General features: G+C 44.8%; 1 protein-coding gene across 3 annotated transcripts in view; it reads right to left on the bottom strand.

The window, feature by feature from the left end:
* Positions 1-6,497: 6,497 nt before the first annotated feature.
* LOC122937796 (collagen alpha-6(VI) chain-like) overlaps positions 6,498-16,650 on the bottom strand; it is a 280,737-nt gene continuing 270,584 nt past the window's right edge. For 2 of the 3 annotated variants that reach the window (XM_044292844.1, XM_044292845.1), the window contains 2 exons: positions 14,015-14,140; positions 6,895-7,218 (listed from right to left, as the gene is read on the bottom strand). In XM_044292844.1, the coding sequence (XP_044148779.1) occupies positions 14,050-14,140 (91 nt within the window). In that variant the 3' untranslated portion in view covers positions 6,895-7,218; positions 14,015-14,049. Of the gene's footprint in view, positions 7,219-14,014; positions 14,141-16,650 lie in introns of all 3 variants that reach the window. The other variant, XM_044292846.1, reaches the window with a different exon arrangement.

Raw genomic sequence — 16,650 nt, 5'->3', positions numbered from 1 at the left:
TCTTCCTTGTAATTTTTGGCAGCACGTGCACTTTATATACAAGTAGATATACAGCAAAGGATGTTTCCTAACAATTTTTCCTCTAAAATCAATTTTATCTTCGGTTTTGTGTGTATTATTGTCAGTCTGTAAAAGTGGCGTACTACTCGGACAACATGGTTCCCAGCAGCGACCTGGGAGTCCAAGATGCATCCAGTCATCCTCCCCATGCTGTTCCTGAACCATTTCAGTGGTGTTTCCATCAATTTCCATCAACTTCAGAGCAGGGGGTGCCTGGTTTAATGCTCGGGTTCTCCCATTGACTTCCATTGTGCTCAGGTGCTCTGTAGAACATCCGAGCATCCCAAAGTGTTCTACTCGAGCACCAGAGCACTTTGGTGCTCGATCAACACTAATGGTAATGCATTTATTATAACATATTATTCAGTATGATGATGCGGTCAACACATCTTTTCAACACGGCTTGCCATATGGTATCTAAGTGCCCCATGGCAAGTATAAAAAGTTTTATACAGGAGAAATCCTGCATGTGCTTAACTTAACATTAAATAGGAATGTAAAGTAAATAAAACTTAAAGGGATTTTCCGGTTCGCATCAACATTTTTTATTACAATCTTCTATGAAGGTAGCTGTAATTGTATAATGTATTTCTTTCATCTTTATGGCTCCTGTTTTCTGTTCTAGGCTGTAGTCACATGTCCTTGTCCATGCAGCTCTTTCTTATTTCTTGTGATGCTATGTCCATGGGTGTGTCAAAGCAGCAATAGGGGCAGTGATAGGGGAGTGTCTATGTAACTAGCTGGGTGGGAGGAGCTATAAACTAGCTGGGTGTTGTTAGTGGCAGTGATAGGGGAGTGTCTATGTAATATGTGGATGGGAGGAGCTATAAACTAGCTGGGTGTTGTTAGGAGATCCTGCACCTAGGGTTGCCACCCGTCTGGGTTTGTAATCCTGTGTCCGGGTACAAGCCTTTCTCAGACCCGTGCAGCACCCGAGATCCGCAGCATTTTATCTCAAAATTGGGGTGTCCTCATGATGGATCCAGACCTCAGAGAAGTCCTGGGCCCCCACCCCAATATCACCTACCGCAGGGGTCGTAACCTCCGCGACAGATTGGTCTCGAGTGAATTCATACCGCCTGTACCCACAGGTACCGCCTGGTTACAGTCAAATATTAAGGGTTGTTACAGATGCAGTGGGTGCATTGCATGCAGCCATCTGCAAACAGGTAGGACCTTCTGTAGCCACAACACCGGCAAGGTTTACACCATCAATCACTTCATTAATTGTAAGACCCGGGGGGTGATTTACCGCCTAGCCTGCGAATGCGGCAAGGAGTATGTTGGTAAGACCATACGAGAGTTTCGCAGGCGGGTGGGTGAACACCTCAATGACATTTCAAAAAGTAAGGACACGCCCATAGCCAACCATATTCGTATCCATCATAACGGCACTGCCCACGTCACATTTATGGGCATTGACCGGGTCCTCCCGCCGCGCCGTGGAGGCGACTGGGACCGATTAATTCTTCAGCGTGAACTTCGCTGGATATATTATCTCAAATCCACGACACCACTGGGGCTCAATGAACAGCTGAATTTTAGCTGTTTTTTGTGAACAATGGACGACATTCATCGTAAATGTTATTTTATTTGAATGATCCCCGTGTTCAGCCCCTTTGCTTTTGCTTTTTCTACATTAATTTAGTCACTAATTCCTGTCCTCCATGCCTCCTGACCCCTTTGCTAGCCTTCTGTTCAGCATCTGGGTCTCCTTGCCTAGTTTATCCTCCCATAGAAGCTCTGTTTACTGAGAGCACATTCTCTCCTCTTCTTCTCTGAGACCGCTGACACGCTGGTCTCTCATATTGGCCACCGGCTCACCGCGCGTCTCTGCGTGGCGTCCGGTTGCTAGGCAGCCAGACCCGCCCCCTGTGATCTTTATTTTACCCCTCCTGCTCTCCAGCGTGTGCTCGCGGCGTCTCCGGCTGGCGCCTGCGTTCCATGTGCGTTCCACCCGACCCCGCCCCCCTTTCCTGGGGCGCGGTCGCGGTGACGTCATGTGGAGCGCACGCGCCGCCTGGCGCTGCGTTCCAGCACACGCAGATCAGCCGTCCTCTGGATCCAGCCTGTCCGGTCTCCATTGGACAATCGGAGGGGGCGTTCACAGCCAAAAAAAGGCGCGCTCTGGTACCTTATTTAAATGGCAGCCACCAAGGTAACATTTGCTGACAGCCACCCTTGATTTGGGCCCCACTGTGACCGCATCTGGCATCCCTGCTGGTGTGCCTGGTTAGCCCACTGGCCAACCAGCACCTGCGGTCATTTGCTTAGGATTTTTGGCGGTCCGGTCCCACTGGCCCGACCACCGTACCTGGAGCTCTAAACAGGCCCCACTGGACCTTTCGGCAGTTGTAAATATCTAATTTTTGTTTCTATTTACTGCCTAAGCTCCCACTTACGTGGCTAGTCCGCGTTACAGGTCTAGCCATCAGCCCTCTTTTTACTTCCAGGCACATCTGTGCCTGCTAGCCCCTTTTTTTGACGTCCCCTGATGCGTTAATTCAAACTGAAACGTGACACGTCGGGACATTGCTAGGGCCTACTAGGGACACCGGCCCCACCAGGGTTAGGTATCCGGACGGGGTCGCTCCTTGCGGAGCAAGCACTCCGTATAGGTAGGCAGGGTCGACTAGCCCCTCCCCCTACTCAGGGATACACCAGGGAATCATCTCTCCCGACCCAGCCTACCTTTCAGTACCTGTGGTACCATCCTTATTGCACGTACTCCTGGGACCAGCACCCGCCCTGAACCAGACTCCTGACCTGCGACTCTATCTTTGAGGCTCCATTTACAGAGATCGGTTCACCATTCAACTATTCGGGTGAGAACGTTCCATTTTCTGCCATTGGGGTACAATTGTGCAAGTGTGTCTGGCCCTTTTGGGTCTGTCTATGTATATGTTGGTTTTTTATGTTCCTTTATTTGTGCCATTTTTTCTAAATCGATTACCATTAAATGCTAAGTTTTAATCCCTTTGATCCACCCATTGGATCAGGTTATATAATTATAACTTTCTCAGACCCGGACACAGGATTCATGCAGTGCAGACTGTCTGACTTGCTCGCTCACTGTCCTGACAGCTTGCGGCGAGTGAGCGACGGTGAGCTGTGAGCGGCCGGCACTCGGGGATTGGCTCGAACCTGGGGGATGAGGCCGCTGGTCAGGATGGATTGGAAACCGGAAAGCTGGGGGCTGCGGGTGGTCAGGAGCAGGAGCACGAAGACGCTGCAGAAGAAGAGCAGCAAACCCTCGCCCCACAGCATGGCGGCCACGTCGGGACTGAGCTGCTCTCACTTCCAGATCAGGCCGGATAACGATGAGATGAACCACGGGCCTGCGCTCCTCCTGACCCTGGCTCTTTTGCTGCGCTCCTTTACTATCACGACACCTCCCCTCTCCCCCGGTCTCCATTACCGGGCCCAGGAAAGCTGCCGGACTCTCACACAACACTCTACAGTCAGTGTGCCGGCCACATTACTCTAACTGGGGGTCACTTATGGGGGCATTATTCTTAATGGGTTGCACTAATGGGGGCATTACTTTTCCTGGGGGCATTATTCTTACTGGGGGGCACTAATACGGGGCATTATTCATTCTGGGGTGCACTAATAGGGCCATTACTCTTACTGGGGCACACTAATGGGGGCATTACTATTACTGGGTGCATTACTATTACTGGGGGCATTACTATTACTGGGGGCGCTATAATATTCCTGGGGAGCCACAGTATGACAGCGACTTCACACCCTGTGTTAAGCCACGCCCCCACAACCACACCCCCTTTGGGGTGTGGCTTAACTTGCCTGGTATTTTTTGTTGGGAAAGGTGGCAACCCTACCTGCACCTGTTACGCTTTATGGGAGCTGAAGTGGTGAAAGCAAATATATGCGGGGCAGACCCCATCGCTAAGTTAGATAAACGAGAGGTGGAATGTATATTCAAACTGGGCACCACATGGGTTAAATATAGAGTGTGACATCAAGCCTTGTTTAATATGAAGAACTTCATGATGAACATAGTGCACGTAAGCCCTTGTATAATAAGTTTTGATGTTTTAGGACCTTGGGGCAATGTAGTATGATAGCCGTAGTATTCACGTGATAAATGACGGGGGGAGTGGATTTTTATGAATGAATAATATGCAGGTAGGTAGTGTAGGGAGGTTCCTTTGCTAGGAAGTTTTTATTCTGGGGTTCCTTTGCGGAAGTTTTTATATGTGTCATTTAAAGGAATATAGCTTTTTTGATATATAAATGAATATTTATTGAATAAGACATATGAATTTGTAATTTGTTTTATTTGTTTTAAAGTGTTAGTAGGAGGGGGATCATGAGAGGGGTGGGATGGGGGGGATGTCCTGTGGGTGGGTTTGATTTGTGGATTAAAAGCAGCCTCGTAGGAGGCAGGACAATCGCCTCTGAAGTTTGTGAGTATAATAAATGTTTTTATGTAAAAAGGAGAAGTCAGTACTTCACTATTAGTGCAACCTCTTGGTTTCCCATAGGCTGTGTTGGAGGAGGAAAGCCTATTGGTGTAGATCGATTATCCTCCATATTTACATTTGCTGCACAAGTTTGTGCTTGTAATGTTGGAGGAAGGAAGCATATTGGTGGAGACCGAGTGTTTTCTATGTCCACTTCTGCTGATGAAAATCCTGTGATTTAAAGAAGGTGTCCGGTAATCCTGTAGTATCGGTCCTTTCTAAAACGTATTATTCTACTGTGTGAATTTGACCCACATCACTTTTTGGGACCTGTAGCATTTCGAGTCCAGGCAATATATCGGAGGTTTTATATAGTATTCTGAGAGTGATATGGGAGTATCTATGTAACTAGCTGGGTGGGAGGAGCTATAAACTAGCCGGGCATTGTTAGGGGCAGTGATAGGGGAGCTTCTATGTAACTTGCTGGGTGGGAGGAGCTATGAACTAGCTGAGTTTTGTTAGGGGCAGTGATAGGGGAGCTTCTATGTAACTTGCTGGGTGGGAGGAGCTATGAACTAGCTGAGTTTTGTTAGGGGCAGTGATAGGGCAGTGTCTATGTAATTAGTTGGGTGGGATGAGCCACGTGATCACGGTGCTGGCGTCTGATGTCACACGCTGACGCCGAAGGTGGGGGGAAGGCGTTCTCCTCAGGAGAAGCGTGGGCAGGTATTTAAACCTCACAGACTAGATGTCTCATTGCGGCTGGTAGATTATTGTCTTGTTCATTCCCCCATCATAGGGGATCTACCATATAGAGGATTATCATATCCTCCTGACCGACCAGCATCGGATCATCAACTCCTTTGCAGATTTGCATCCCAACACCCAGGGGTGGCAATTACACGCTTATATACTTGTCCCAGTTACTGCTGCAGTGTATATACCTGTAGTTTTTTTGTCTTTTTTCCTTTTTGCAATTTTCCCCTGAAGAGTCGACACGGACAGAAACGTGCCATGTCGAGAGGTCAATAGGAATCCATTAACTGGCCATGTTCTTTTGTAGATTTAGGAATCAGGTCCGAAGTAGGGACAGGTATCTGGACAGTGTCGGCCCTATCAGGGCTGGTGCTCTGTATAGATAGGCAGAATGAAACCAGCCCCCTTCCCCCCTTATAGGGTCTTTTAGGGCACAGTTCTGCATCTATCCCACAGATGCCACTCCACAGTGTGACCTTGTATCCGTTCTATACCTGTTGTCCTTGGATTGATCTACCTGTGCACCCTCGCTGATCCCAGAATTTCCATTGGTCTGGTAAGACTGGTTGCACCTTTCACCAGGTGGAGCAGGTTTATTATTTTGCTACCAGTACTGGGTACCAGGCTTGGACCCCATATGTTTTTTTTTTTTTAGATATTGCATCATTGTGGTGTGTTTTAGTTGTACAATGAATAAAAAGTTATATTTTAGACAGTGATACTCCTCCCTTTCTAGGGGGCCTTTTTGCCTAATTGACACTGGAGTGTTGTCTAAGCCTACACATGTTTAGATTTTCCTTTGTGCTGTTTGTCTGTTGGGATGAGCTATACAATGGCTGGGTGGTGTTAGGGGCAGTGATAGAGCAGTGTCTATGTAACTAGATGGGTGGGAGGAGCTATACAATGGCTGGGTGGTGTTAGGGGCAGTGTCTATGTAACTAGATGGGTGGGAGGAGCTATACAATCGCTGGGTGGTGTTAGGGGTAGTGATAGGGCAGTGTCTATGTAACTAGTTGGGTGGGAGGAGCTATACAATGTTGTGTGTTGTTAGGGGTGTTGCCAGAGCTCTGCCAGAGAAAGGAGAAGGTCATCGTGGGTCTGGATGGATACAGGAACAGGAAGTGCTGCATACATGATGAACCAGAGGGATTTGCTTACACAGTGAAAACCAGGAGAAGATGTACATGAGGTAACCAACTACATGACGATATTTGTTAAAAACCCTAGTAATCCTGGAAAACCCCTTTAAAGATGTACTCCAGTTATATCAATTCATCACCTCTTCACTGGATAAGTGATAAAAGCCAGATTGGTGGGGGTCTGATACCTCTACCAGTCATCAAAATGGGGGCCCCAAGTCCTCACATTTAATGGAGAAGCAGATAAACATGTGCACTGCTGCTCCATTCCAGGTCTGTGGAACTAACAAAGATAGCCAAGGCTAGTTTCACATTTACGGCATGAATTCTCTGGATCCGGCACTGCCAGATACAAACGGGGAATGCCTGTTGGGCCCCATTAAGTATAATGCGGTCCAGTGGAGATACGGCCACATTCCAGCAAAAATGTGAAGAATCAGCTGGACACAAACAGCTGCACGCTCAGATTGTGTGCAGCCGATTCCCAGCATTGTCTGCCAGATCGGGCGGCTGGATCTACGTGCCGGAGATGTGAAACTAGCCTAAAGTCCTGCACACTTGTTTCAAAGACTATGGTACTGACAGATTTAGCAGTACAGTACAGCATTCAAACAAAGATCTTAAAAAGAAGAATCTAAGAAAGGATTCCCTGAAGTGAACATCATTTTTTATTGCGTTGTAGATTATGGGGTGCTGCACGTACAGCCATTGTATATTTTGTGCTTTATCTGCCACAGAACACGTTTGAATTCGTAGATTGGATGAGGACTGTAAGAGCATTGTAGAATCAGACAGTAGATCAGGTCTTCAGGTAACTCAGCCCGTCCCTCTGTTACCTGTAAACAGAATAAAGAAGGTGATGAGTAATCATGATTTGGACTGAGAATGTTGTATTGCTCTACACTTATTCTACATATATGCATGTGAAAGCCACTGGCCATGTGGTTATTGGCTCTGACCCCGCATGTGGATGGGAAGGGAGATAGCATGATAAGTAGTGCACAGCAGTCATTTAACAACTAGTATTGGAAAGGGTGGAAGATTGAAACAAGTAAAGCGTAATCCAGCATCGGAGTATCTTTGAGTTGTTTGTTTCTTTATTGTCAGTGATAAAATATTCGCAGCATCAATAACGTCCTCTTGTTTCAACCAAAATCTACGCGTTTCAAACTTGGTAGTTGATTTATAAAGAATGGTTAGTACCTCCCATTCAAATGAGGGGAGGAAAAGGAAAATCAGGTGTGAAATTTTAATTAGGCTGTTCTGGGCGTTGCTTGCATAGCTAGCCTCATTACATACAAAAGTCCAAAGGCAGAAATGAAACAAACACATTATAGTGCTCATAAAAGTTCGAAAAAAGACCGTGGGTATAAATCTGTGGAACGGCTGATGCCCAAACCTCATTGTGTACCAAGCCTGGAAACACAAGAGGATAAAATGAACTCAACCATCCTGCAGAAAACGCACAGTCTGAATATCCATAAAAACTGAGTTGCCCCAATTCAGTCTATATATAAAACCAAAAAAATGATACATGGCATATATGGAATGATATACAGAAAATAGGACACAATGAGGTTCGGGCATCAGCCGTTTCACAGATTTATACCCACTGTCTTTTTTTCTAACATTTATGAGCACTATAATGTTTTTGTTTCATTTCTGTCTTTGGACTTTTGTATGTAATGAGGCTAGCTATGCAAGCAACGCCCAGAACAGCCTTATTAAAATTTCACACCTGATTTTCCTTTTCCTCCCCTCATTTGAATGGGAGGTACTAACCATTTTTTATAAATCTAGTTGTCTGGGCATTTCCTTGTAAGTAATGAGAAAGAACTACCAAGTTCGAAACGCGTAGATTTTGGTTGAAACAAGAGGACGTTATTGATGCTGCGAATATTTTATCACTGACAATAAAGAAATGAACAACTCAAAGATACTCCGGTGTTGGATTCATCTTTACTTGTTTCAAAATTCGAGGTCTTACCTATGGTTTCCATGCACGAGGGGATAACAATCAAGGATGGAAATAGCAGGTGAGCTGGACTTTTCCATTACAGTTTGCAAATGGTGGAAGTTGTCAGAGGAATAATATTGGATTTTATTAAGTCCTGCAGGCAATGGACGCCTTTGGGGTACTTTTTTATGATTGCATTTTACCCATTTTGGGCTAAAAATCTACTTTTCAATCGGTCTTCATTCAAAATCTTCAGCACTTTTTGTTATACATGCGGTTAAAAATGAATCTGTTTGCACACTGTCCCTCCTGAGTTCCATCAGCTGAAGGCTCACGAAAAGCCTTCTCTAATCTCCCAACCTCATAAACGTTCATTTAAAGGGCATCCGTTAGCAGATCTGTACTTATGAATTTGACCTGTTGCATGTGTGCTTGGCAGCTGAAGGCACTGTGTCGGTCCCATGTTCATATGTGCCCGCATTGCTGAGAAACATGATGTTTCAATATATGCAAATGAGCCTCTAGGAACAGGGGCATTGCTGTTACAACCAGAGGCGGTCTATCTACTTTGATTAACAGGACCAGGTGCGATGAGGTGTTTTGTGTTTTTCAATATCTGGCTCTGCCAATCAAAGTGGAGAGGGCACGGTAGTTGCAGAGAGAGCTGATCCACTAGGCATGATGGCAATTCCCCCTTGCGTCTAGAGATTCATTTGGATGTCTTAAAACATCATTTTTATCTTCAATTCTGGCACATATGAATACAGGACCGACACAGATGTCTTCAGCTGCCAAGTGCACATGTCTCAGATCTTTCATATGTCGGGGGTGAAGGGGGTGAATACATTTGCAAGGCACTGTACTCATTCTTTTTCTCACCTACCACTTCCTGCACTATGCTTTGTCTTCCCCATTGCTGTTTGTTTTCCTGGTGCAGCTGCAACATTTCGTACACAGAGGTCACTGCTGCAGCCAATCACTGGCTACATGATGACCAGTGTGCACACAACATCGCCACTGCAGCCAGGAGTGACATTAACAGTGGGAGGACCGAGCACAGTGCTGAATGTCTCAGGGGAAGCACTGCTTCTGTTATTTTAGCACATTTACAAGAGCTGTATGAGTTTTATTTAACTTGGACAACTCCTATAATGCATATACAGTTGCAATAAAAGTATGTGAACCCTTTGGAATGATATGGATTTCTGAACAAATTGGTCATAAAATGTCACCTGATCTTCATCTAAGTCACAACAATAGACAATCACAGTCTGCTTAAACTAATAACACACAAATAATTAAATTTTGCCATGTTTTTATTGAACATACCATGTAAACATTCACAGTGCAGGTGGAAAAAGTATGTGAACCCCTAGACTAATGACATCTCCAAGAGCTAATTGGAGTGAGGTGTCAGACAACTGGAGTCCAATCAATGAGATGAGATTGGAGGTGTTGGTTACAGCTGCCCTGCCCTATAAAAAACATACACCAGTTCTGGGTTTGCTTTTCACAAGAAGCATTGCCTGATGTGAATGATGCCTCACACAAAAGAGCTCTCAGAAGACCTACAATTAAGAATTATTGACTTGCATAAAGCTGGAAAGGGTCATAAAATTATCTCCAAAAGCCTTGCTGTTCATCAGTCCACGGTAAGACAAATTGTCTATAAATGGATAAAGTTCAGCACTGCTGCTACTCTCTCTAGGAGTGGCCGTCCTGTAAAGATGACTGCAAGAGCACAGCGCAGACTGCTCAATGAGATGAAGAAGAATCCTAGAGTGTCAGCTAAAGACTTACAAAAGTCTCTGGCATATGCTAACATCCCTGTTAGCGAATCTACAATACGTAAAACACTAAACAAGAATGGATTTCATGGGAGGATACCACAGAGGAAGCCACTGCTGTCCCAAAAAAAACATTGCTGCACGTTTACAGTTTGCACAAGAGCACCTGGATGTTCCACAGCAGTACTGGCAAAATATTCTGTGGACAGATCAAACCAAAGTTGAGTTGTTTGGGAGAAACACACAACACTATGTGTGGAGAAAAAGAGGCACAGCACACCAACATCAAAACCTCACCCCATCTGTGAAGTATGGTGGTGGGGGCATCATGGTTTGGGGCTGCTTTGCTGCATCAGGGCCTGGAGGGATTGCTATCATCAAAGGAAAAATGAATTCCCAAGTTTATCAAGACATTTTGCAGGAGAACTTAAAGAGGACCTTTCACCTGTAAAAACAATGTGAACGAAGTATGCTGACATGGAGAGCGGCGCCCGGGGATCTCACTGCACTTACTATATCCCCGAGCACCGCTCTGTTCTCCGTTATGCCCTCCGGTATCTTTGCTCTGTAAGTTATAGAAGGCGGTGTCTGCCCTTGTCCTGTGGGCGTCTCCTTCTCCTAGGCTGCAGCGCTGGCCAATCGCAGCGCACAGCTCACAGCTTGGGAGAAAAAAACCTCCCAGGCTGTGAGCTGTGCGCTGCGATTGGCCAGCGCTGCAGCCTAGGAGAAGGAGACGCCCACAGGACAAGGGCAGTCTCCTCCTACTATAACTTACAGAGCGAAGATACCGGAGGGCATAACGGGAGAACGGAGCGGCGCCCGGGGATAATAGTAAGTGCAGTGAGATCCCCTGGCGCCGCTCTCCATGCCAGCATACTTACTCACATTGTTTTTACATGTGAAAGGTCCTCTTTAAGGCCATCTGTCCACCAGCTGAAGCTCAACAGAAGATGGGTGTTGCAACAGGACAACGACCCAAAGCCTAGAAGAAAATCAACAACAGAATGGCTTAGACAGAGTCCTTACTTCAACCCGATTGAGATGCTATGGCATGACCTCAAGAAAGCGATTCACACCAGACATCCCAAGAATATTGCTGAACTGAAACAGTTCTGTAAAGAGGAATGGTCAAGAATTACTCCTGACCGTTGTGCACTTCTGATCTGCAACTACAGGAAACGTTTGGTTGAAGTTATTGCTGCCAAAGGAGGTTCAACCAGTTATTAAATCCAAGGGTTCACATACTTTTCCCACCTGCACTGTGAATGTTTACACGGTGTGTTCAATAAAAACATGGTAACATTTAATTCTTTGTGTGTTATTAGTTTAAGCAGACTGTGATTGTCTATTGTTGTGACTTAGATGAAGATCAGATCACATTTTATGACCAATTTGTGCAGAAATCCATATCATTCCAAAGGGTTTACATACTTTTTCTTGCAACTGTAGTTTATACACTTGCCAGTTTCATTATAACACAAAATGCAGTAAGCTCTTGTGCTTTCTCTAGTGGTAGGTGTAGGAAGCCCGAACAATTGTCTATACAATAGTGTGGTGTTTATATCAGAAAGATAGAGCTCTGACTACTACAAAACCTATTAAAGGGATTCTCCTGTCCTGACGCTACAGTTGTTAATCACAACAGTGGAGAGAGTCTGTGGATTTGCAGCATTCAAAGTTCATTTTTAAACCACTCCATTTATTAAAGGAGTTGTCAGGGTTCATAGCTGAACCCGGACATATCCCCATTTTTACCCAGGCAGCCTCCCTGATATGACTCTCCATTGCACTGCGCTGAATCGCACAGGACAAAGGATTTTTTGTGGAGATCGGTGACGTACCAGGCTCTCCATGGGTAAAGCTAGCTGGAGGCTTCTGCCTAGCAGTGAGCTCGGTGATGTCACCGGCACTAATGGGCAGGCTTTTCAGCCAACTCTGCCAGACCATACTTGCGACTTTTGAAACATATTTGTGACTTTTGAAGCATGTTTGCGACATTTCCACTGGCAAATTGCGACTTTTTGTTTTTATACTTGCCTATTACTTGTTCCCACAACGAGTTGGTTTTTCTTTTTATGAATGCGACTTATGCTATAAATGCAACTTTTTACACAAAACACCACCACATAAGCTGACTTAATTGTCCGCAACAATTTGAGCCATTTCTACCGATAAGAGGATGATAAATGAGGCTTATATGAGGCTCATTTCTGCTGTGATGCATTCTTTATGGTGAAAATTCAGGAGAAAATAAACTTTGATATATTTTGCTCAAATCAAACGTTATTCTTTTTGTAATACTTTACACCATAATTGTGGCGCAACATGCTTAGTAAATGTCCCCCATTGAGTCTTGTGTACAGTTCTGGGTTCCTGTGAACAAGGCAGACATAGCAGAGCTGGAGAGGGTTCAGAGGAGGGCAACTAAAGTAATAACTGGAATGGGTGACTACAGTACCCTGAAAGATTGTCAAAATTAGGGTTATTTACTTTAGAGAAAAAGACGACTGAGGGGAGATCTAATAACTATGTATAAATATATCAGGGGTCAGTACAGAGATCTCTCCCATCATCTATTTATGTGACTGTGACGAGGGGACACCCTCTGCGCCTGGGGGAAAGAAGGTTTGTACACAGACATAGAAGAGGATTCTTTACGGTAAGATCAGTGAGACTATGGAACTCTCTGCCTGAGGAGGTGGTGATGGTGAGTACAATAAAGGAATGCAAGAGGGGCCTGGATGTATTTCTGGAGTGTAATAATATTACAGGCTATAGCTACTAGAGAGGGGTCATTGATCCAGGGAGTTATTCTGATTGCCTGATTAGAGTTGGGAAGCAATGTTTTCCCCCCCTAAGGGTCCATTCACACGTCCGTTGTTTCTTTCCTGATCTGTTCAGTTTTTTGCGGAACAGATCTGGACCAGTTCTGTACCCATTCATTTTCAATGGGTCCTGAAAAAAATCTGACAGCACAATGTCAGATTTTTTTCAGGACCCATTGAAAATTAATGGGTACAGAACTGGTCCAGATCTGTTCCGCAAAAAACTGAACAGATCAGGAAAGAAACAACGGACGTGTGAATGGACCTTAAAAATGAGGAAAATTGGCTTCTACCTAAAATATTTTTTTTGTCTTCCTCTGGATCAACTTACACGATAACAGGCTGAACTGGATGGACAGATGTCTGTTTTCAGCCTTACAAACTATGCTACTATGGTAAAACTGCTGGCAGACTCCTTGTAAGAAATTAATCGGCACTGAAGTTTGGACCTAAAACCACACGGTGCGAAAAGGTAACAATTTACTTTAGGCTGAGTTCACACGAGCGTGACAGATTAGGTCCGGATGCGTTCAGGGTGCGTTCAGTTAAATTCGCACCATTTTGCAAGCAAGTTCAGTCAGTTTTGGCTGCAATTGCGTTTAGTTGTTCAGTTTTTTCCGCGCGGGTGCAATGCGTTTTGATGCGTTTTTCACGCGCGTGATAAAAAACTGAAGGTTTACAAACAACATCTCCTAGCAACCATCAGTGAAAAACGCATTGCATCCGCACTTGCTTGCAGATGCAATGCGTTATTAACGCAGCCCCATTCACTTCTATGGAGCCAGGGCTGCGTGAAAAACGCAGAATATAGAACATGCTGCGATTTTAAAGCATTGCAGAAGTGATGCATGAAAAAAAACGCTCATGTGCACAGCCCCATTGAAATGAATGGGTCAGGATTCAGTGCAGGTGCAATGCGTTCACCTACTGCATTGCACCCGCGCGGAAATCACGCTCGTGTGAACTCAGCCTTAAGGTTAATATACACTGAGAATTTCTGAGGAATGTACTACACCTTAATACCCTTTATACTGCATGGTGTATACGTTTAAACAGTTCTTACCGGCAAAAGTAGAATCTGTTGTCAGTTGGACTTTCTTAGATGTAAGCAGGTAGCTTTCCAGAAATGCTGTCACTTGTATTTTTGGGCCTCCCACTAGACTTGTTGGTGGGGACTAACTGTTTCATGCTGTGAGATACCCATGTAATAAAAGCACAAATAGAAACTCAGGAAAACATTTATTAATGTAGTTAATTAATATAGTCGAACATTTAGAGAGTGTAAATGTATAGGGATTTATTAAAGCTGTGCACCAGTTCTTGCTTAAAGGGGTATTCCCATAACATACAGTGGGGGCATATTGTCTAATAGGTGCGGGTGACACCTCTGGGACCTGCACCTACATGGAGAACGGAGCAATGAGAGAGTGGTGGCTGTCCACCACCAAGCTCTGCTCCCCGTTGCTCACATACAAGTAAATAAAAGCGCACCAAGCAGGCGCGGCCGCTGTTCCCATTCATTTATATGGGGCAGACGGAAATAGCCGAGCCAGAGCTTGGCGATTTTCGGCAGCCACATTGAAAAAAATGGAAGGCAGCTATGCATGCGCCCTCCATTTATTTCCCTGCTCCGTTCTCATTGTAGGTGTGGGTCCCAGAGGTGTCAGGCAATGGGGGCATATCCTAGCAATATGCCCCCATTGTATGTGATGGGAAAACCCCTTTAAGTGACATTTTGCTCACAAATGTGTGACATTTGGGGATTTTGCATTGCTCCTTGCACTTTAGAAAGTGAGTGGAGCTGAGTAAAAGGGACAGGGTCTCTTAAACCTGATGCATTTATCATAATTTGCACCCGAAAACTGGTATAAATTAAAGGTGAAATCTATCCCATCTCATAGCTGCAGTAGACTTCAGTTTGTACTGCATGGATAGCCCAAGTTGTGACAAATTTATTACATGAAAAATGAATCTTCCTTTGGTCTCTGAATGATCCACATGAGCAATCTTTGTATACTAGTGGCAGGGAGTAACACAGGAATAATTATGAGATGTAGTCAGCAGTGGTATATCCGCCATAGTGAGCTTAGATGTGCTAGCTCAAGCTCAGTAACCCTTTTTTCTCTCCTTTTTGTCTAAGCTTGTATGGATGTATCACAGGCAGGGGTGCACCACCAATGAGGGGGGCAGCGGAAGGGCCATGGGCAATGAGCGCTTTCATTGTTGCAAAGGGGTTAGGTTAAGAAATTGGCATGGGGGCGCTGTTTTAGTTTTCGCCTCAGACAGCAGAAAGGCTAGGTGCACCCCTAATCACAGGGCTCACAGCCAAGGCTTTAACACTTATCTGGGCTGTTAGACTGAGTAACCAAAGCAAACACACATTATCTGTCTGTTCAATCTATCTGTTCATTATTTAGAGATGAGAAAACTTCTTGAACTTTGTTTTGTGTTTGAATCTGTCAATAAAATTCACTTCGGGCCTGAATAAAAAGTGCTCCAATTTGCCTGAAAATTGGCATATGACACTCTCTTCTCTCTTTTTTTCCGATTTTTGCTCTTTCTTTCCCCCTTCCTTTAAGATCTTTAATGCAATGACAGCAATATAAAATAATGTCAGAGAGACACTGACATGTACAGCCTGTTTAAAAACATACTGCACCATCACATATATTATTCATTTTAAAATTAAAAAATCTTTTAAAAATTGGTGTTTAAACACATACAGTGTTATGGGGAAAATAACATTGTGTTCAACAAACGGTCCAAAACTTATGCTTTAATGGAGGCACTTGTCTGCCCCAGTTTATACACACAAAAGTGTTAACAAAAAACAGTTACTTGTTCTGCATAAACATCCAAAAATGACGCCTTAATGGAGACAGACGTCTGCCCGTGTTTATACACACTGTCAGAAGAAACAGTGGCTTGTTCTGCACAAGCATCCAGAAGTGATGCCAAAATGGAGGCAGAATGACTGCCTTTACATGTCCCTACAAATGGTAATGTTGGAAGAAACACTGGCTTAAACAATTCTCCCTTTTTGGGGGAGCCTCAGCAGTACAGTGTGGATGTGAAAAGGTTAGTGCCCAAGGTGTGTATTGGTAATAGAGGCAGCAGTAGCAGCGCAACATGGAGTGAGAAAGGCATTATATGTGTGTATGGCTGTTTAGGGGTAGTAGTAGTGATGGTTTGGAGCGGTAATGGTAGTGACGGTAGAAAGAGTAGCAGCTATGGCAGTGGTTGCAGCAGCAGACAAACAGCACATAGTGGTAGGCATGCAGACAGTAGGAGTAGCATCATGGAGTCAGCAATAAATAGCCAGTATCAGCAATGGCAGATCTATTAATCAGATTCAGTCGGAGGTGTGTGAAAATCCTTTTGGATCCATGCCTCATTCATATAAAAAAAAAATTGATGTATTGCACACTGGTGGAGGGCAAGTTTGTCTTTTTGGGTGTAATCACGCCACCTGCCATGCTGAAAACTCTGGGATGACACTGGAGGCTGACCAAGACATTACAGCGAGGGCAAACTAGGCCAGTTCTGCCCACTCTAATCTAACTGCTCAAAAGTCTGAGGGGTCAGTGAACATGGTATGCGCCTGAGAAAGGCCACAGTCCAGGTAGGACTGACCTGCTTGTTTAGGTGGTACATCTCAGTTTGTCAGTCTAGTGCGACACATGAAAAAACTGCTCCATC

This window comes from Bufo gargarizans, chromosome 5 (assembly GCF_014858855.1).
Source record: "Bufo gargarizans isolate SCDJY-AF-19 chromosome 5, ASM1485885v1, whole genome shotgun sequence".
NCBI lineage: Eukaryota > Metazoa > Chordata > Amphibia > Anura > Bufonidae > Bufo > Bufo gargarizans.
The sequence above is the reverse complement of the archived record's forward strand: the minus strand, read 5'-3'. Positions and strand labels throughout refer to the sequence as shown.